Source organism: Phaethon aethereus, assembly GCF_964289735.1.
Source record: "Phaethon aethereus genome assembly, chromosome: 5".
NCBI classification, from domain to species: Eukaryota; Metazoa; Chordata; class Aves; order Phaethontiformes; family Phaethontidae; genus Phaethon; species Phaethon aethereus.
This window is the reverse complement of record NC_138579.1, coordinates 29,047,381-29,070,126: the sequence shown is the minus strand read 5'-3', so window position 1 is coordinate 29,070,126 and position 22,746 is coordinate 29,047,381. Positions and strand designations below refer to the sequence as shown.

The following is a 22,746-nucleotide window of genomic DNA, read 5'->3' as shown; positions in this document are numbered from 1 at the left end:
CTTTAGCCCATCTTGTATCACCCTAGTCTCTTCTCTACCTTCACAGCTATCTGTGCTGGGTAAGTGTCTTCTCTTCTGTAGTTCCACCACCTGGAACAACCTTATTTTGTCTCTTGTTGACTCTCTCTCTTGTTTCAAATTGTATTTGATATAGCTTTTCACCTTTGCTATACCTATTTTTCTCATTCTCCGCTGCTTGCTTGCCTTGTAATTGCATTAGATGCACTCAGTGAACCACTTTGGCACAGCTAAAAGACAAGTCCAGATACACAAATATTATTGTGCTATATTAAAGTGGAATTCACAGGCCAGAACAGTTTGTTGTTTGATATGTGTTACTACTGTAAAACCAAAGCAGAGATGAAACGCTCCCTGTAAGTGTGGGTTTTGAACTGATGCTTCCCTCAACCTGTGCTGGAGGGTGTATCAGTACTGTTCCTCCGTGGGAGAACTTTTAGCATACTATTTTTTAAATACTGCAGAACATCTCAATTTTGCAGTGTTTTTTCCCCCCTTTTGCTGTTTGGGACACGCAATAATGAAGAATTGTGAGTGCTCACTCTGATGGAGAATCTCTCTGATCCCCACAATGTAAGAAGTGGCAGATAAGCAGGTACAAGGCTTCTTGTTGCACCTGGTAACTGAAGTTACAGGCAGTAAAATCTGCTTAGTTGTGTCATCTGAACACGCTGCCTTCCCACAACACCTGTATTAAACAGAAGGCTCTTTCTGCTCTCCTCTCCCATTTCATGACGCTACTACCTAGTGACATCAAATTCTGAAAAATTAATGCATACATGAAGGCAACGATCCATACACATTCTTTCCTTCACAAGTTTTGTGCAAAGGCTGCAGTTCAGGATTTGAGCTGGTTTGATACTACATACCCTCTTGGCCAGAGAAGCACCTGGTTAGTAAAAGTCCCTGTGCTTTCTTGAGAGTTATTAGTGGTGGTGGTTGTGACCGATCACAAAATTAATTCCCTGCGTGGTGGTCAAGCCAAGCAGCTGGCACGCTTAAGCAAACATCTACAACATGTGTACAACAGTACTGAAATGAAGGTGTACCTCTCATTACTGTACTAACTCTGCATACGTCTTGCTTTCTTGCTATTATACATATAGGTCACATGCATGCACGTCCAATAGCCATCACAGAGGTGGGACTACTGCGTAATTAAGGGCACTTCAATCTGTGAATGGTTTGGATGATTCAGGGTCTGGAGTTGATAACAATTCTTCTGTCTAAAGACAACTACAGTGCAGCTTATTCAAACTACTCCCCATATACCCAGTAGATTCAGAAATGAAACGGAGCAGTTTCGTTTACAGTTTACAGCCCAGCGCTTGGCAAAGGCTTGCTCATGCTATGCGTTTTCAGAGCAAGAAAGGAGACATTTTGGTGGAAAACAACTCGCCAGCTTCTGTTTGTTTTGACAACTCAAAGGGAAGTGGGAGAGTCTCCACAAACGCAAAAATCTGTATGTATAAACTGCATAAATAATGTAGCATATGCATGTGCGGCTGTATGACATAATTCTAGTAAGTCTATATGTAGTCTATCCTAGAACAGGCTACAGAGGCATAGCTTTTATTCTCTCACAAGTGTTAGTTGGGGTATAATTCTAGTTTGAGCCAAATGAGTTTGTGACAATTGATTTAGCCTGGCTGTTGCTACAAAACTTCATAATAACAGAACTGGTAAAATAGGTCATAATTAAATAAGAACTCTTATTATATTTATGTATAAACAACTTATTTGTATTCATAGTGGATTGTCTCCACGAATCTATTCTTGTCTCAGAGCCAAATAGAAATTTAATGTCCTTGTTATGTTTAGGTGAACATCACACTCTTATATTGCCCTCTGTTTGGCCTTGAATAAAAATCAGAGCAACAATAATACAAATGGTATGAAAGTAGTCATGAACAGTAGCCCATCTGTACTGGACAGAATTCTACAAATCAAGTAGATGGTCATAAAAAGCTAAACAGATGTGGATGAATCAACTGTGGAAATAAAATGGATTGAACTCTTAGATTTATTGTTCATGTATAACCCTTTTTAATAACCAAGATGGGTAAATTACACTAATTAACCTTTAAGAATTTAGATTATTTCTAAATAATAGCTTCAAACAATGCCTATTCTTTTCATTGTTACTTCTAAGTGTTTTGACCATGACAAGGTAGTTTCATTAGAAGATCTACAGAGGTAGTTGTTTAAATGTGCTTTTTCTTTTTTCTTATTTCTCTATCGTTAGACTTTCTACAGCACACACTCTCCCCCATCAGGTAGCCCTTGGAGTCAGAATATATCCCAGGAAGCAATGACAAGAAAACTCATCTGCTGGAGACCACTTGAGTTGGGTCTCCCTGCTCTTGGGTGGGATAGATTACCCGCCAGGACAGCAAATCCTATTCCTAGCCATAAGAATGCATTACCTGGGCTAGAGCAATGCTGGCAGCAAAGGCAATGTGTAGCCCAACGCTTTTGGACAGGTTGCCTGGATCCTCAGCAACTGGCAGGGTTGCAGGCTGTTTTCAGCCACTTCCTGCCATGCTTTGAGATACAAGCAACTGTGCGACGATTATCCAGGTTCATGTTATGGCACAGCTGAAATCAGGGTAGGGAGATTCTTACAGCTACAGAAGCCTGAAGAACTCGGCAAGTCTTCAGCAGGAAGGGTTATGAGAAACACTTGCATTTATGGGGGAAGGGAAAAGCTATCTCTCAGTGAAACTTTCTGGAGACTTTTTTTCCTCTTCAAAGCCCCCTCCCCATGTCTTTATTCAGGGGAGGATGGTTCACTTTGTGTTACTGCAGAAAATGTTTTGGTTGTTGTCACTGGTGTAAATGATTTGTAATTTTATCAAGCAAAAATATGTTTTTATTCAGTATTTTGACTACTACTTCAAATAATGGATCTTTGGCATTCTGGGGTTAAAATTCTCAGTGGTGTTGTAAGGTATTAATTAAAACAAAAGAGATAACTTATGATGTATTTTTTTTTTAATAAAAAATCCAGCACTGATCACAATACCTTGGGTGGAATGGTGAATGGTTTGAGTTTCCTAAATTACTGATATTACCTGCTGATACGAGGGCTGTTCAAAAGGGCACTTCACTTTTGGGTTTATTTATTAAAATCCCGCACTCAACTGTAAGAAATTAGCCTCCTAGAGATGAATCGCTCCCTACTCAGGAGAGCTGGGAGCAAAGAAACCGATCATGCACACATCGCAGAACTGTACAGTAATACAAGCTCCAATGTTTTACCACATCTCTCGTGCAAGGTGCTAAACAGCAATGTGAAGCATTCCTGAGGGAGACAAATGTTCTTGGCTTGAAAGTGATGTTTTTAGACATCTTTCTCAGGCAATTAACGCCAAATTTACAGTCCTGTAGGATTTTTCTTATCTTGTAACTGGAAGCCCTTAATAACTGAGGTGAAGTGTGAAGCACAGGCTCTTGGACTCTGGCAAAATACTGAAAGATCTCTACATTAGCTCTCATAATTCCCTTTCATGTTTTAAGGACATGCTGTCACGTTACATTGGGTTAGGCAAAGTGTTTAACACAAAGCTGCCTCTTACAAAAGATTTTAGGTAACAGCACTGAGAACATGTAAGAGACATCAAAGACACGTGAGAGACATCAACGCTGGGAAATGGAGGCAGCCTTTCTGGATGCCAGGAGCAGCCTGAGAGGAAAACATTGTATGAGGGAAGGTATCTTGAGTGTTGTCTTGTACTGCTAGCTCTAGCTGGAAGCGGAGAAGGAAAAGATGATGTTTAACAAAGAAATAAAGTTCTGTTCTTAAGAACACTTCGGTAAGTCCTTTTGGAGGAAAGGGAAGGTAGGTGAGTCCATCAGTAAAAACATCTGGGTTGAGTGTTGAGACATGCCAAAAAGATTAAATGTATCCCCTGCTTTTGCTTCATTCATGGTTATCTTTTGGACTCCAGCTACTGCAGTCCCACCTACCAGCCTGTAGTGTTTCAGGCGCAGAGGAAAAAAAAAAAAACAGCTTAACTGGTAGTTCTGGAAAACGGGTAGTGTAAGAGGTCTATCCTGCTTCCCCTTTATTATGGGGGCGTGGTAGATTGGGGAGCACATCTTTCTGTACAAATAGTCATTATAGTAGAAGTTAGTTGTAGAAGGTAAAGCCCAAAGAGACAACAGGCAAGGAAGGATAAACTGGTAAGACCAGTAGTGTTGAATACCAGAACAATGTCCTGTTCCCCCAGGGATCCCGCTATGCATAAAAATCATATCGCAGAAACTTGGCAGTGGACTGAAATCTGCAACTGCTTTTTATGTGCAACTCACAGTGGAGAGTATCTTTCCAATGAATTTTTATAGGACATGCACATTGGCATTAAGTGTACAAGAAATTAACAACTTGAAACCAAAGAATGGCAAAGGTCTAATAACAAAGCAAGTTGAATTCCTTGACATTTTTCAAGTGTATCATCTGTAGCATTTATTTGATAAAGTATATAAGGCTAATAAATTACCATCCAGAGTACTTCTGCTGTTGTCTCCTTAGCTATTGCCTTGTTACAATGCATCTTCATTATGCTTTCAACCCTTAACTGCTATGTTGCTGCCATCTTGAGAAAGAGGAGGAGGAGAATCCCATGGCAAGAGATCTTTCAAGTAGCAGGCAATTCACTACAGAAAAAGCCACTTTGAAACTGCTAATGCAGTCTTTTTGTAACCAGTGTCCTTTGAGGAAATAGCAGTGTTTGCAATTTATTCCAGAAAAATGGGCCCAGATGAAGATTGATGGGGTTTTTTCTGTATATGCGTATATATATGTATGCACTTGTTTTAATGTAAACTAACAACAAATAATGTAATATTAGGGAAATCTTTCAGGCTTAGGTATGTGCCACAGGTTAATCTCTTCTAGGGCTTCACTCCAGAATTTTCCAGAGAAAAACTGCAGAGTGCAAATGCAGTGGACTTAGCATGTCCCACCAGTACTTCAGTTATGATGCACAGGAGTGGAGGCTACTGCCTTACAAAAGCTAAATCCCTGTGGTGATCCTTCCTGTCCCCAGTTGTAACAGCCACCTCCCACCACTCTTTCAAGTACTACTGCATGTAAGGGTGTGTTACTAGGCCCAATTATATCTACATTGTACTCTCTTGAGCTATGGCTCTTGGGACACAGTACAAAAAAATGTTTTGTAGACAGCAAGTAAAGCTTATACACTTGAGTGAAAAGTTGCAGCTTGACTAAAATACCCCTCATAATATGAGGCTGTTAGGATTTTCAACAATAGCACCACTTCATGTAACCAAAGTAGTCCCTGTATGATACTGGACTGATATGTAGCATACAATCTGAGTAACAGTCCTACACACAGGCAGGTCAGAGTCTTCAAACTGCAAAAGTACCTCTTTGTACCTGATGTTGTATTTGAGGCTCTCATGACTGCTTAGGTTAATCGCTTCCTGGGTGGACACTAACCATCTGAATGGGTAACTATCATACTGCCACCCTTCCTGGAGTTAGGACCAGACGTCAAGCAGCTTTGTCTCCCACCTCTGCTGGTTCACCTTCAAAGAAGCATTAGGTGCAGTTGCTACAGGTGTTAAATCTAGATAAGAACATGGAATCACCAAAAATGCCTACTATTTGTCAAAATGCAAGACCGCCCAGTCAGTACTGTTCATAACACCTGTAACAGGGACATCAATGGTACGACTGTGGTAATCAGAGCAGTCAACATAAAAGACTCCCTCTGTAACAGCTACTTTTCTTCTAGACTGGAATAAAGACAGAGACAGCAAAGAAACTAAAGAGCTGGTATAAATAGAAAATGGTTTATTTAAAACAAACAAACAAAATCACACTTCATTGCATGGCCAAAGGTCTGACTTCGATTTAAACTACACACCCTGAATCCATGCTTCAGAAGTCATGTAAGTATGCATATGGAAGGAAAGGAAGCTGGTGCCTACTGGCATGCTCCTCACAAAACCTCCCCCAGAGTGGTCTTTAGGATATGTCAAGTTTGTTAACAGGGTATGAAGTTTGAATTCCTACAGGCACTGAGAAAGTAAAAAAACAGGTTTCTCTACACATATAGGATTTCCATAAGCAACTTTCAAACAGAAATGCAATTTGCAGCTGTGAAAACAGTGACAAATATGGCAAAAATGCAGGTAAGCATGCATACTGCAAGTTTTTTTGCAATTCTTTTCTTTTTAAGACAGTTTACTTATGAGGAAGTATTTAATTTTATTTCACAAGTCTATGCAAACTACTTTTGAATACTCAATCATCAAGGATTACATGTGAAATGTAGCTTTTGTATGCGAGTTAAGACTTTCCACATACAAACAATGCTGCAGTCCTCCTTTACAACAGAAGGGAATGGATTATTAGAATGCTATTCCTAAAACATTCTTCATTTTAAAGTAACTATTTCATTAAATAAGATTGTTTTTAAATAAGTTCTTCTGAAAGCAAGCTTTCAAGATTATCCAAAAGGAGCTTATATGCATGCTTCGTTTTCATTGCTAAAGTCATGCCCGATGAACACTACTCAGGTCTATGGTTTAGGTACGTGTAAAGCGTGATGAGGATTCTGAAAAGATTTTTTTTTTTTATCGAAGAAGCACCTCAGCCTCCTTGGACTTGCTTTCTTTTGTTTTCCTCAGTAATGCCTGTTTTATAGCATTGATCTTTTCATCAAGTTCAGCCAATGAATAGTTCTGCTAAAAGAACAAAATAAAAACCACAATCATTTACATCTTGTAATTGCTAGAGAAGTGGCCTAGCACTTGATACTTGAGGTCACTGCGTATTGCACTAAATGATAGAAATACTTTTGCAGAATTGTCTGAATCTAGTCTATGGCTATTTAAACTTGAAAGAAAAAGAACATAAACTTAGAACAAACTGACAGTCCTAATCATGGATCAATATATCCATGCTGCTTCCATTAGATACTTGTTTAACCTGTTCATAAAAAAACAAAAATCCTTTGATAGTAAAACACCGGATGATACTATCTAGATCTTATAGAATCTGGCTTTACAACTGAAGGGCTTTTTTCCTATTGCCCAACATCAATCTCCCCTGTGCTCACTTAACCTGACAATTTTTTTTCTCTCTTCTTACACAAAGAACTGGTCATCATCCTTTTCATAAAAATATTTCACCCTATGGAGGATTTTTTTCTCACGTAAGCAAGCATACTTCCTCAAGCCTCAGATGGCCCACATCCCATTCTAAGCATTCTCCCCAGTCTGTCTGTCTCCAAGTGTGATGGCTAGCAGAAGACACTGTTCCAGCTACGGTCTCACTTGCACTGATGAGGAATTCTCTCCTGTGGCCTAAGGTACACTGGTAATGCATTCCCTTATGTGATGGTGGTGTAAAAATAGCAAGTCATACCAACTTTGATTGATATCTGCTATAATGTCAGTTCTTTCTGCAACACTTTTGCTGAGCGAGCCATTTCTACTTTTATTGTCTCTTCATATTAAAAAAAAAAAAAACAAAAAACCTACAACCCAACAAAAAACACCAAACCACAAAACAAACCCAGAAGCAATTATTAGGAGGTTGGTCAGAATTCACAAATTGCTTGTTACCCCTAGCTTAACATCATTACAGATTTATTTATTCTATCATCCTCCTAATTAGTGAAAACACTAGCTAACCTACCCTAGTACAGAACCTGAGAAGACTCATTTCATTGTGACACCCATTAACTTTCTTCCTCCTTCCCTCCCTTTCTTTGACAGCTATCAATATTGACGCATCTATTTCTGAGAACTTAGATATTTGCTCTGTAGAACTTCTGATTACTTTTCACTGAAAACATCCTAAACTTAAGGTAAACAAAAGTTAACGGCACTTACGTGGGGAGGTTGAACCTTTCTCCTCTTGCCAGAGCAGCTCTAAAGAAAAGACATAACCAAAACAGACTTAATGTTGCACTGACAGAGACCACAAATAATTTTCTAACAACACTGACAAGAGTCTTTAAAGTACAGAAAGCACAGTGACAGCCATTCCATAGATTAAAGAAATCTTTTTATAATTAAGTGTACTTTGGATCACGAGAAATACTACTGGAGAGCAGTCAGAAGCTGTTGAAACTTCTCCATGCTTAGCAGCCAACTATCAACTTAGCTGAAGCTTCCTTCAGACAAAACCAAGATCAGTATCGAGCTTTTGAAACTGTCAATATTTTTCTCCCTAAAATTTTCCTGTATCCACACCAATATTTATGCAAAACTTTGGACAAAAAAAATGCTAATTCATGCACAACACTACTATTGCCACCATCACAAATTTTAGATCCCCATTCTTGCAAGCATCCTAAAGCACCTTCCATGGAAATTTCAGCTTATGAAAGTATATGTTTTAACTTCTAGTTTCCAACAATTTGAAGAAATAGCTTCACAAATAAATGACTTTATCAGTCTCCAACACAAAAAAAAAAAGAGAAGAAACAAAAAATTGTAATATCAGTATTGATTTTTAAATGCTGACTCTTTGGCTGGTCTCAAGGGAGAAGATATAAATTAAAATATGATTAAAAGAGGCATTCTTACTGTTACATGGGGAAAGCAGGAAGAGCAAGATAACAGACAAGAAACTTCTACAGCCAAGCAAAGCCTGATGCAGTAACAACTATGCACTCTTTGTCCTAATCTCCTTTGGTAAATGAAGGATAAGGTTTACTATTCAGAAAGAGACAGAACTTTGCCTGAAAACTAGAAACAGAGAAATCTGAGTCATAGACTCACATGAAACAATTTTTTAAGGGTTTATTCTCTCATCTTACTAGAACAGTGATTTCACATAGCTGATGTTTAGTAATCAGATCATATACAGAAGCCCAAAGTATTTCAGCTGATTTAAGCTATCAATGATTTGTATCGAGATCAAAACTTTAGACAATTTTCTTATCAGGTTAGTGTTAGAAACACTTCAGGTTTTAAGGCAGGGGCAAGGGGAGAGAAATCATAGAATCTTTGGGTTGGAAGGGACCTTTAAAGGTCATCTAGTACAACCCCCCTGCAGTGAGCAGGGACATCTTCAACTAGATCAGGCTGCTCAGAGCCCCGTCCAACCTGACCTTGAATGTTTCCAGGGATGGGGCATCTACCACCTCTCTGGGCATCCTGTGCCAGGGTTTCACCACCCTCATTGTGAAAAATTTCTTCCTTGTATCTCGTTGAAATCTGCCGTCTTTTAGTTTAAAAGCATCACCCCTTGTCCGATCACAACAGGCCCTGCTAAAAGTCTGTCCCCATCTTTTTTATAGGCCCTTTAAGTACCTCCAACCTCTATAATACATTTCTTACAAATTAGTTAAGCTCGGGTGGCTGCAGTTTGCTCTCCCCACCCCCCCATACTATTTTCTTTCAAATGAGAAATTAGGTAGACATATGAACATATATAGATGGTCCACATGAAATGTAATCATTGTACCAAGCCAGAGCTGTCTATCAAAAGTGTATGCCCTCTAACTCTTCAGGTTTTTGCCTCTACGTCAAAGGTTTAAGCACAAAAGTCCCAAATGCATTTAGGTACACTAAAAGAAATTGAGGGAATTTCTTACTACAGATTGAAAATATTCAGGAGACAGTCCTTCCAGCTCAAGGATTTTATCTTCAAGCTTCTTAATTCTCTGATAAATGTCTCTTGGTACAGGACCACCTAAATACATCAGTACAAACAGAAAGAAATCAGGAAAAGCGCTTGAGTAACTTCTGCAAGTTTTACAGCTGAATTCTTGGAGTCCAGCTATCAACCAGTAGCTGAAACGAGTAGATGGGATAATAAAAAGGAAGGGTAATTAATATGATTCAGGGTAAAATATGATTGATAAGCCAGTGCAGTCAGTGAAGGCAACAGACAGCTTTATGCAGGTGGCTGAAATATGCCTGACAAGGTCGCTGGAACAACTAATGATCACTCTTACAAAACTCTGGTCACACACCATATGTCACCATTTCAAAACTGACAGCAGCATCAGGAGAGAGCTGATGGGATGGCAGACCACACATGAATTCAGCATTGATATCTAAGACTTTTCTGAAGGAAACCTATCTCCACTGAGCATCAGAGGTTAGAGGACAGGTATGAGTTGCACCTGAGAAAGAACAGTGTTTGCCTGGCCATAAATGGGAGAAGCAGGGGTGAGGAATGTGTGTGGGTGGAATGGAATAACAGAGCTCTGGAAAAAAAACCCAACCAACCAAAAAAAAACCAGCAACAAAACCCACAAACGCCACAAAAAACAACAGCAACAAAAATCCCCACCTCAACCCATTTGCTGTTTGCAGCTATACTACAGCAGCTTGGGCTTGCTTCCCCATGTAAGAAGAGAACTGATCAAAAGTAAGCATCAATGAGATGCTTAGAAAGTACCTTATTTATGCTACATAGTATTCTATAAACTGAAATCACTGTTTACCACAACTAATTACTGGCTGGCTATCCCAATTAAAATGATAGTCTGGTTCTGAACAGTGGTGACAACCAAGGCCTTGGCAAGCTTTTACTTCTTCTCTTGCCACCCATTTCCATTTATTTTTAGGTCTGTTAGGTAAGACAATTCTATTCCACAAACTACTGAAATAAGCACTAATTTTTTTTTTTTTTGCCATTCATCTGTTCCTCATTTCAGACAGACAATTTAGCAGGTAGCTTCCCTCCTTCAGTTCTGCTCTCTACTCATCACTCAGCAGCTACGAATGAAATCAGCTAACCTCTCACTCTTCTTAATATTGCTGTCTCTTAATGTAAAGGGAAAAGAGCAATACTAACATTAGAAGAAGCTGTTCTGAAAAACAGCAGGTGAGTCAAGAACAACTCTTTCAGTTACCAGAAACAAAAACTGGGAAGCAGGTAACTGAGGCAGGTTACCTGCTCAAATGAATCCTTTTTGCATAGCTGCTGGGGTAAGTGACAAATGATCCTGAGACCTTCCCCAGGAACGCTGATTTGGACAGGAGTTGAGCCGAAACTGCAGACTTTCATCCTGTTCCCCTATACTGTAGTTTAGCTGACCTGTTCCTTCAAACAAAATTGTGTCACCTATTACAGGCACAACCTGGATGCAAGGGCCCCTTCTCAGCTACCCCAGTCATTATCCTTGATATGCATAAACTCCAAAGCTACTACCTGTTGTAACCTTAATGCCACTTGCAAATTCTATTTCCATGCACAAAAACCACCTTATTTTTAAGACAGTTACATAGCTAAGCATCAAGCTCTAACTGGTGCGTCAACAGTATCTAGAAGTATTCTACTCTCCCCGCCACCAGAGGACCTTGATCCAGTATGCATTCACAGGAATCTAGTAATCTACTCAGTGTTCACCATATTCTTAGAGAATGGATTGGCATCTATTTAGTATTCAGAAGACAAAAAAAGTCAGCATGTGTCTGCAGTGTGATGTGTAGAACATTCACTTAATTAGGCGAAGATCTGGGCTTTTGTTCTGTTTTGAAAACATTTTTCAGGAAAAATACAGATGCCTTCTTGGTAAGTGCCTCATTGATTTCTCTTCTAGAAAACTGAGGTTGGGGTGAGGAAAGCAACTACTTTTTAAAAGTTAGTGGCCTGGTGGCTATGTCATTTATTTTAGTGAAAGGTGTGGACTCATGTTTGCATGGCTAAAGGAAAGTACTGACAACAAGCTTCCCACATTCTGGGAAATAAGATTCTCACCTAACTATATTTGAAGAATCATCCACCTTTAGGAAAAGGTTTCAGGTTGTCTTTTGGGTTCATTCTATCCCCAGCCCATAAGGTGTCCATGAAGCAAGACTGAGTCCTAACTTCAGCTTTTCCTGTTCAGTGGGTCAAGGCAGAAGGACTCCACCGGCTATGGAGAACCCCTACCTCCAAATATTCCACATTGTTTTAAATCCCATTCTGATAGTGCCTTTCTCTCATTTGCCACCATATCAAGTGTAGATTTACTAACTCAGCATCCTAATTTGGGCTTAAATCTGGGTTCCATTTTGGGCATAGGAACCAAAACACCAGACTGTAGTACTTGGGGTGACTAAACCATTCAGTGGATCTATCCGCTGGTTTTACAGTCACAGTTTTACAGACTTGCCCAGTTTTACTACAGTAATGATAACTGTAGTACAAACTGGCACACCAATGTCAAAATTAAAACATGATACAAACCTGTTTGTAACCGTAAGTGTGCTTCAATGTTTTGCAATCTCTCCTCAACAGCTTGGTTTCCACAATCATGAATGGGTACATTGGCTTTGTGACTGGACCCATGTGCTCCTTCAGATCTAGTCTGAGGTCCATATGTATTTACTACCCTAGAAACTAGGTAAAGAGAACACAAATTTAACATATATGTACATGAAACATAAATTACATCAAAACATTAAAATATGAAAACCTGTGTTAAATCAATTTCACACCAGTCTCTCACATGAAGGGTCCCACACACATTAAGACCAGAGGTTCAGTAAAAGTATTTTCTTATTTTTGCATGAGTAACTAAACTAAACAAAAACCTGGGACTTTACATATGCAAAGTAAAAGAATTACTCATACATTCATATAGAACGGCAGTATCAAGAATTTGTCATCAGCTGCTGATAAATAGCAGAAAACCCGGTATCTATGTCAGCAGTTGCACATGTGAGCTGTTGTGAATGCAAGAAGAGGCCAGACCTAATATTACAGGAAGCATCATAAATACATGAAGATGAGGGGAGGCATACAGCTACAAGAACTGCTACAAATCTCAGCAAGGAAGTTCTCCTTTAATTTTTGTTATTTGGGTAACAGCTTTACTGACTCTTCAGCTGCTTCTGGGTCTATCTTTTCCAGTGCTGAATCATGTCTTCATCAGAAGATTTTGGTCACTTCTCTTTACATCAGGGTAATTTCTCAAGTTCTTCCCAATAGGACTACTGCAGGGTACTGCAGACAAAGATTACGTTGGCAACTCCAGACACTGAAGCACACACCTTCTCACGCAGTACTTCATGAAGGCCACACGTTACATTCTTGCTTCAGTTTATGCTGGTTTTACTTCCAATTCCTTTCTAAGTGTTATTCATGTTTCAGTTGTGAACTGTTCAGGTTTTAGTTATCTGAAGTGCAATCTTTTCTTTTGTCATGTAATACTCTACCATCCAACGTACAAACTAGCACTCAGTTTAAAAACAGTGATTACTGAAAGGCGTTCTTAGTGAAAGACTCTAAACTCAAACTCACTTCTGCATCTCCCTCTCAGCTCACCGGACCTTTTAATGCTTATACCTATCATCATGCTCCACAGTAGTATTCTAAGTTTTTCAGTTTTCTGAAGGAATTAATTTAAGTGGACATCTGAATAATGCCACTCCCAAAAATGGAAGAGAGGGTTACTTTCATTCCCATTTTGGAGATTTTGTCTGATGGACAAGCAATCTTTTATCCCTAAGTTCTGTTGGATAATCATTTCTAGACTATTTACTCCCTTCCAAAAGGTAGTGCAGTGGCAAGCTTGTTCCCCAACTTGCCACTTCCCATAAATCTATGCCTCAGAAGTTGCACTGTGTCCCAAATTTTCTAATTCAATATATTTACAATGACTATCAAAAAAATAGAAGATAATTTTATTTTATCTCAATTCCTTAACTGAACTACAGGCTTCAGCTTAGTAGACAAGCTAAGAATTGTCAGCAACTCTGCCCTGTTTTATCTTTTGCATCTATCCTTTCAGACAACAAAAATAGGCTACTTTGTTTTGGTCATTAGTGCATAACCATCAGCTTAATGAAGCAGTTATGGGATTGAAAACCTTGGAGAAGTAAGGGAATGTGTAAAAGTATTCACTAAAGTAAAAAATCAATATATTAAGTTTCCTTTTTTTGAGCATTAAACAGATTTTAAGCAAAAAATTCATCAGTGCTGTTCTATCTGGACACTTATAAAAAGGGGTATTAAATTAGTTGCTTACCCTTTATATGGCTTTTAAATCCAGGATAGGGTGTGAAAATTGCATCTGTTCTGGCACAGCTATTTTCTAAATAAATAATAATAATAATAAAAAAATGAGGTCCTAATTATGTATTTACAATTTAAAATATTCTAACCATCATCAGCTTTGAGGCTTTTAACAAATCTAATTAAAATTTTCATACAACAAAAACATCAGAAATACTTCATTCATTCTATAAACCCTTGCTCATGAATAGTTTCACACACTTGCATGGACCTACTGGTTTTAATCGGATAAGTCACTTGATAAATGTATGCACATGTCTATATAAAAGTTTACTGGATCAGGACCAAATTTCTTCCAATTTCCATTTTATTTGGTTCTTACTTTTCATTGCATTTCTCAGTAACTTGTTTCTTTCTTCCTGCACAGAAGTCTTTTCCCTGCGTTCTATGTCCTTTTTTGAAACTGTTCTCCTTCTATTTTTAGACTGACTGGTCTAGTTTACTCATCAGCATTCTTTTCTCACTTTCCTGCATTTATTTTGTTGCCTGCAACTTCTTTAATTTGTTTAACCATAAAAACCTATAGTACAGACCACCTCAGTTTATTCCAATATTTATATTTTCATCTCTGTTCATTAGACATACTTTATTGTGACTGAACATACAAAGGAAATAATAATTTTTTCTGTACTTCATTAACAATTTTAGGAAGCGGTATTTTACTATCTAGCATATTCTGCTAGACTTCAGATGTCATTTTCATTCCAACTACTATTCAAGGAGTTAAACTCTCTTCCTATAAAGCTTATGGAACAATAAGCTTTGATCTCTAAAAGCGTAAGTACATCACAGAGACAATGCACATCTGGGTTCACAAGTACTTAGAAAATGTCTCGGTACTACTTTACGTATATAAAAGTGTCTTCGCTTTTAAGACACATTCGGTTACAGAGTCACTGATCATGCTAATGGGATCCAGCCTACCAGATGGATTTAAGACTGCTTGGTTATAGATACGGCCAATTGTGTCAGCTGGTGCATTAGAAACTCTAATAGCGTGAGTAATGTTGAAAGAAAGAAGTTATTCTAAGCAGCTAGTAATTCAAATTTATTTCAAAAAATACTTCTTTGTAATTTAACTAACATTAAATTAACTTCAATTTGAATATGCAATTCACAAGACATTTCTGAATTGTAATTCTATTGACTTTGGAAGGAAAATCTAGCTAAAATATTGGGAAGAATAGCTACAAAACCATCTGATTTAAGATCACAGTTCTTAAAATGAACACAATAATAGCTATAATCTTTCTGTATGGGATGCATTAAACATTGTCACCCAGTGACTACTTTCTTTTTTGTCTGACAACATCTGCAGTGCACATGCAAGTTCTTAACTTTCAAACAAAGTTACTCTTAAAATAAAGTTCTGTTTTAAATATAGAATAGTGCTTTTGAAAATAAAAAAATTTAAAAAACAACTTAAATTGCTATGAAGATTAAAGTCTGGCTAGCCAGTTACCTTGATTACAATCAATAACATTGCAAAATTCCCTGACATTATTTTCATTGATCTCAGCTTGTTTCCTCTCGATGAAGGCTGATATCCGCCTGTCAATCTGCAGGTAATAAACATGATGGCATATATCTATTTCATTCTTTAAATTTAAAATTTAGAAAGGTCTTTTTCTTTTTTCTTTTTTTTTCTTTATTTTAGGTAAATCACTTACTTCTGCTTTTCCAGCTTTTATTTGGACCACCTCTGGATCAAAATTAATATGAGCATCCTTTAGATCTCCCAAGTCATAACTTGCGTACTTTTCTTCAGTCTGACAGTTACCATCATAAACATCTAAACTTGTTTCACAAGTTTGGCCTTCTGTTTTACCTGCAGGTTCAACATGGCCTATATTTTCCTCTTTAATCAATGACTGGAGTTTTTCTAAAAGGGGCTGAACAAAGAAAACAGTATGTTAGGGTTAAAAAAAAGAAAAGGCCAAAAAAGCCCAAAAACAAAAAGCAAAAAGCCAAGTACTATTACAATTTCTAAAACAGACCAACTGAAATAATTTTAGGAATTACAAGATCTGCCTCTGATGCAACACAGTAATAAAATAAAAGAAATTTTTTCAAAAAGTTCCAAATACTGTGCACACCATGATTCTGGCCTATCTGACCTGTGCCTTTTTTGTATACGAGGTTTGTATACGAAAACTCCCAAATTTTTACAAAAATTTGCCTGGTACGTATCTATTACTAGCTAAATCAAAGCTTCAGTCATTGGCACCAATGCCACTTAATTAACATGTCATTCAAATGCCTACTCAGAACAGTAAGGCTTAGTATTTTTCCCCCTTAACATAAAAGCCAATGCTTTCACACTGTAAAGCCTTTACTTTATCACCACAGCACTACATTCTCCACTTGAAACTGCAGTTGTCCAAGTGAATGAGAGAACACAGACATGAGATATATAGGTGTTATCCTGAACACATGCTTTTCTTGACACGGTTGATTATCTGCTTAGGTCATGAAATTAAATGAGAGAATGCACTGACATTTGTAGCAGCAAAAATAAATGCTTATCATTCTAGTGCAATAACTCTTACACAAGATGTAATAACAAAAACTCAGTATTTTTATACATAGATATAGATATATAGATATAGATGTGTCACACCCCCTTTTTTAATTTTTACCAGTTTCATCTAGTCTGAATTTCACTGTTGATTTTCCCTCTAGAAATTTGTTGGGTTTTTTTTCCAAGACAACATGATTTTTACCAGTCACGTTTCCTGAAATGGAATCTAATTCCTACTTGCAGTGTTACATTTGGATGTAATTTTTACTTGCTTTTATCTTGCATGTTTTCTCTTTTTGTTTATCACACCAAAGATTTGATGGGTGTCTGGAAAACATAAAATATCTTTTTTTACCTACAGACAAGCAAATACAGGAACTTCCTTTTTCACCCTCTCAGTACTACATACTTGAAATAATTCATTGACTATCTGAAGCAAAAAATGGGTATTCAAATCACCATCTTCTACAGATGAACTATGAAGGTCAAAAAACAGTTCAGTTACCAACTGACAAACTGCTCATCCTCCCTGCCATGCAACTAAATTACACATACTTTTGGCAGGGTTGGAAAGTTTCAAATAGTTAAAAGAAATAACAGTAATGGTGACTGGCTACTTGGCAAGATGAGACATTAATGTCAAAGAAATTACTCTTTAAAAAAAAAGCCTACGCTGAAAATATATTTAATTGCAGTAAGACACTCCAGGATGTGTCATGCTGGGATAATGCCACTTCTTGAACCACTGAAAGCACTCCATGAGCCTCAAAACTCACCCGACGCATGGAATCATTATCATAGCATGACACACACCTGCCGTGTCTTATTGCTTAATTATAACCCACCATAGATGGAAATGTATCACGTTTACAATGCAAGTCTAGAAATCAATGAGGCTGCATTTATTCAGCCTGCTCACCTACAGTGGCTATTCCCACCACTAATCTGAAAAATCCATAACTGTGAGTACCTATAAAGCATAGTGGAATCCCAAGTGTATAATACTTTTGCATTCTTTTTTGTTGGACATAGCAATATAAGATTCAAACTACTGAAATTTTACAGTTTAGATAATATAACGACATTCAGTTGTTGATCACTTTTGTCAAGTCAAATGTGTCCAATTAAATATTTACCTGCAAACATAAAATATGCTGCTGAAGTGCACTAAAGAGCAATGTCGGCTGAAGTGCTGATGTGCTTTGAAGCTTGCTCCAATCGATTACAACTTTCACGATATCGTCTCCAAGGTTAAGCTTGATTCAAGAGGGCAAAACAAACATCACAAGAAATTATGTTGTATTAATGTCACAAAAGTATACAAGACTTCTACAGAACAACAATTATGCTCAATCTCATACAAACTCCATTTTTATATGAGGACATTGGAGAGGTTTGACATTAATTATAATTCAAGCAGCTGTCATTTTCAAAGTAAGCTAGTGTTTGTAGAGTATATTAAAAAATTAAAATTCCTTACTACGTCATCACACTTCCATTGTATTAATTTGATCTTTAACTTTAGTAAATTTTCAATTTCATTAACTATCATACAAAAACATACCATCTGAGTTAAGCGCTCAAATCTTTTAACAGATGATAGAACCACCAGCAGGAACAAACATGTACCCAGGACAACAGTCTCCTGTAAGTTCACGTGTTTTATTCTGAGATTTGCAAGGCTATCTATGCCTGAATGTCCAAGCTCTTGATACTGCACCATGCCACATTCTTGAAATTTTTACTTGCTGCTAATCCAAAGGAGTCTTTATATTAAAAAGAAGTGCTTAGAAAAATAAATCTTTACCAAAATCTCAAGATTAAACAAACTCTAGACTACACAGCACCACTATCAAACCCAACTCCAAATCACACTATTTCCCTCTATATGCATTCAGATCAAAATAAGAATTGGCATAGTCTATTCTCTTTGATAAGGAATTGCAATATTTAACTCCAAAAGCAATAAAGAGAAACACACATAGTGAATCTGAAGTTTTATTTAAAGGAACTATGTATCTTCCATAAACTAAAAATAAACTTTCACTTTCTAGTACAAAGCTGATTGTTAATAATCACCAATTAACTACACACTTTCACACCCACCCTTGCCATTTTTGTTCCACTAAAGCTCTTCTCAAGGTCTTGAAGTAACAACCGTTTTCATTTCACAAAGCCAAGCAGGTTGTTCTCCAACCAAACAACCTGTAAGTGACCCCCCCAAATTCTAAATACAGATAAAACCCTTGTTTAAAATCAAGAGGACCTAAAGGTACTCAGACACAGAATTCCCAAGTCATATGCATATTTGTACGTCTACATCACACTCATTCCATTTTTATTTTTAAAAAAAGTAAGAGAGACGTCAGGCAAATGACAAAAGTGACCCTTAACATATGTTCTAAAGATATTCAACTTCTAACGGCATCAAATATTATGGACAAGAACACAATGCATATGCACTTGTTTCCTGAATCCACTGCACAGTGTATGAGGAAACAATGAGAAGTAAACACAAGAATGCCTCCATCAGTCTGAGGGCAAAGTAGTGGATACTAAGTTGTTCTATGTCAGTTTTAAATCCCAGCATTATCACAATTTTGTATGCAAAGAACTATAAGTCTGAGCCTTCCTTCTCTAGTCAAAGAATGGCCTTGTTAAATCCAGTGTTAGATTCCAAATTACATAGCAAAGGAGATGGTCTGACTAGATATGCAATGTATTTTAGGTAATTTTCACACAAACAGTTATTCCTGTTTAGTACTTAAACTACACAGGATGTAGAAAAAATAGTGTTTTAGGAAACACCAGCATTGAACACCTTACAAATTCAAGGACATATTTAGAATTTAGCAAGAATAAAACTTTAAGAATTATGCCACTGTGCGTATGTGATCACCTGAAGCATGTACTTCTTCCCAAAGTTTCTAGACGAACATCTGCTATACGCTACATTACAGGCCACTGACAGGGTAAAAAAGGCATAGATGTAGAGTCATTGTAATGAAACAAAATAGGAGTCCTACTGCAATTTCCTAATAAGCCTCCTTTTTCAAAAAGAATCAGCTGATGTGTGCCTTCATGCCTGGCATGTGACTCCTGTACAGGTGGTTCAATGTACAAAACCAGTAGAGCTTCTGATTTAGAGGCCAGTGATGTTTTAAACTCTTAGACACTGTTTTTAAATAGAAGTAAAGAATAAACCCCTCCTGCATCCAAACATGTGTCTAGTACAACAGAAATAGTTTTCTCAGCATTTCACATCCTTCTACCCGTAAGAACTGTGACAAACATGTTTATCAATTCTGTGATTTGGTAACTTCAAAGCTTTTGTATATTTACAAGTCCACAGCCTATTCTGTAGCAATTTACAGAATCATAAGTCATTTCAGCCCTTTGAAACTCTTTTATGAAAGACACTGTCACTTGGGGCTTAAAGAATTTTTCATGATCAGTCAGGTTTTAAGAGTTGTTATCCCCAGATGTCCTCCTAGTCACAGTGCTGCAAGTGATTGCTCTAGTAAAAAAAATTCCTGCGCCAGAAATATTCCTGTTTACAGTCCAACCCAACAGCATAAATCCAACTTCAACTACTACAACAGATCACAAACTGTGACAGCTAACAATCTGGCACGTGTTCAATCATCTCTATAAAAAGATAAATCGGGAATCAGTAGTTTCAGTCAAAAATGCAAGATGGATTGCTAGAGTCAGCAAACTGGTAAAACATTACCCATAACTCAAGTGCTGGCAGACAAGAGTGTAACTCAACAACTGAAAACAATCATGACTGAGCAATTAATAGAGCCTTCTCAGCTAAGATGGAGCAACCAGACCCCTGTTCATAGTTCAGTACAGTGCACAGTAAAAGGGGTTTATTGTCATGGAAAGAATACACTCCAAACACCAATTAAGACAATTTTACTCTCCACCATAACTACTGTAACTCTACTGAGGGGATGTAGCAACTCTAAACTGGTCTCCTGCAATTGTCTGTGCGCACCCAAATACTGTTAAAGATCACTAAGCTCTCTCCAGTGACATACTAGACATACAGCAAACTTTGGAGAACAAGTGAGATACTGAAGAAGAGAGAGAAACTAGAGTGTTTAATGTAGTTTTGAAAACAATTAATTAAACTGTGAGGAGTACGCTAGTTAAGAGCTTAAAACACTTCCTCTTTATTCTGCTTTGTGTTTTTCATAAATACAAGAGTTCAACTTTTTGCTCATGGTATTGCATCTGAATAAAATTACAGTCACTAGTTCTTCATTGTTTACATTTAGAATTTTCACCAGGAAGAATTATGGGATATATCATCCTCAATACACAGATAGTTTTCCTGTCTCAGTAATCCTATGAATCAGCATTGTATGATCATCAAGTTGCGTAGCAATGCAGTCCTGTTCAAAAGCTAGCATAGTTTTTCACCACTTCAGGGATAGGAAAACTAAGACTCTTTATTAGTCAGCACCTGAGTTCTCAAGCCCTTAAATGTGGATGACTGTTGTTGGAAAATGGAGACAATTACCAGCAGACTTTCAGGTGAGAAGCAAATATAATACAGAATTCTACTCAGATGAGAGGTGAAATGCTCTAAAAAATAATTTCAGATCAGTTGGCAGCTACTACTAAAGTGCCTCTGTATATAACAGAGGCCACTTCTGAATATTTTTGTAACATAAACATATCATAGAATCATAGAATCTTTGAGTTGGAAGGGACCTTTCAAGGTCATCTAGTCCAACGCCTCTGCAAGGATCAGGGACATCTTCAACTAGAGCAGGTTGCTCAGAGCCCCATCCAACCTGACCTGGAATGTTTCCAGGGATGGGTCATCTACATCTCCCGCAGATATCGCTCATCATCTGGCCCCAAATCTTCAAACTGCTGTCTAATTTCAGATGCAAGAGTGTGCTTCTACCGCCTTCACAGAACTACACATATGCTTCCAGAGTGGAAAAGGAATTAATCCGTTAATTATTTATGGTAATAATTAAGTTGTTACTAAAACCTTCTCCTCATAAGGGCCTCCCACCACTACCGTAACATCTGTTAAATAATTCATAGCCATCAATAAACCTAAAGTAGGTGTTTCAACTTAAGTACCACAGAGCAAAACTGCTTTAAAAATTCTAACCCACTGAGATGCACTGTGTGTTTCATAGTATGTTATTACCACAGCAAGGCTAACTTGAAGCTCCTGATCATTTATTTTGATTTAATGCACAGTAAGCTTTTAGTAGCTTTTCAATTCAGAATCATTAATTGGTAAGACACAGCAATTAGGCAGACTGCAGTTTCTCATGACAGAGATCATGTCTCAAACTATACAGTGACATGAGACGTCCCGTCACTAAGAGGCAAAGGCACGGCCACGACTAGGAGACGCAGCAGCAGGCCACGCACCTTGGGGCTGCCCATGCCAGGAGAGACGCAGCCGGCACCGCCATCCGCCAGCCCCAACAGGAGTTCCACCGCTCCCGCAGACGGGCGTGAGGAACCTCCAGAAGCGAGGCCCCTCCCTTGCCTGCAGTACGTTTCTTTTCCCTCCGGCACCGTACTTTATTCCTGGCGCCCAGAAGCGCCCCGCAGGCCAGGAAGAAGCAGGAGCACGCCCTGCCCGGGCCCCCAAGGCAGGGCGAGCCCGGCACGGTGCGGGGCCTGCGGCGCCCTGGCCAGCACTGCCCCGGACCTCCCCCTCCGCCCGCACTCACCTGCCCCGCCAGCCCAGCCAGAGAGCGCAGGGCGCTGCTCGCCACCTCCGAGGTCGCCGGGTCGGCGCCGATCTCCGGAGTACGGTCCCCAGCGTGGAGCGGACTGGGCGCCGACTCCGCCGCCATGACACCGGGCCGAGCCGCGACCGCCAACAACATCCCCGCCGTCGCTCCGCGATGACGAACCCCTCCAGCGGGCGCTCCCGCCGGGCCCGCCTCCGCGGGCTGATGAACAGACACGGCAGCCAATCGCGGGGTGAGCCCTCGAGGCTGGCGCTGCGCGGCAGCCAGCTTTCGTTGCCGGTCCGAGGAGGTGGTCGGTACCCACAGCGCTGGGAGGAGAGGCCTCCCTGTGGGCTCTGCTCTGCTCATGGCCGGGGCACTGCTCTGCCCCTACACTTAGGAGCGGCGGCTCGGGGCAGCTTCTCGGCTGTGGCGGCAGGGCCTGGGATGGGGAGGCAGTCTCAGACCTAGCTGTCCTGGCCAGCTCT

General features: G+C 38.8%; 1 protein-coding gene across 1 annotated transcript; it reads right to left on the bottom strand.

The window, feature by feature from the left end:
- Positions 1-6,624: 6,624 nt before the first annotated feature.
- Positions 6,625-22,414, bottom strand: MBIP (MAP3K12 binding inhibitory protein 1; the record flags this gene model as incomplete). Its single annotated transcript, XM_081999827.1, has 9 exons — positions 6,625-6,735; positions 7,888-7,926; positions 9,600-9,697; positions 12,188-12,340; positions 13,971-14,036; positions 15,480-15,576; positions 15,688-15,909; positions 17,675-17,794; positions 22,256-22,414. 9 exons carry the CDS (start codon positions 22,412-22,414, stop codon positions 6,625-6,627), a joined length of 1,065 nt encoding a protein of 354 aa, XP_081855953.1.
- Positions 22,415-22,746: the final 332 nt, after the last annotated feature.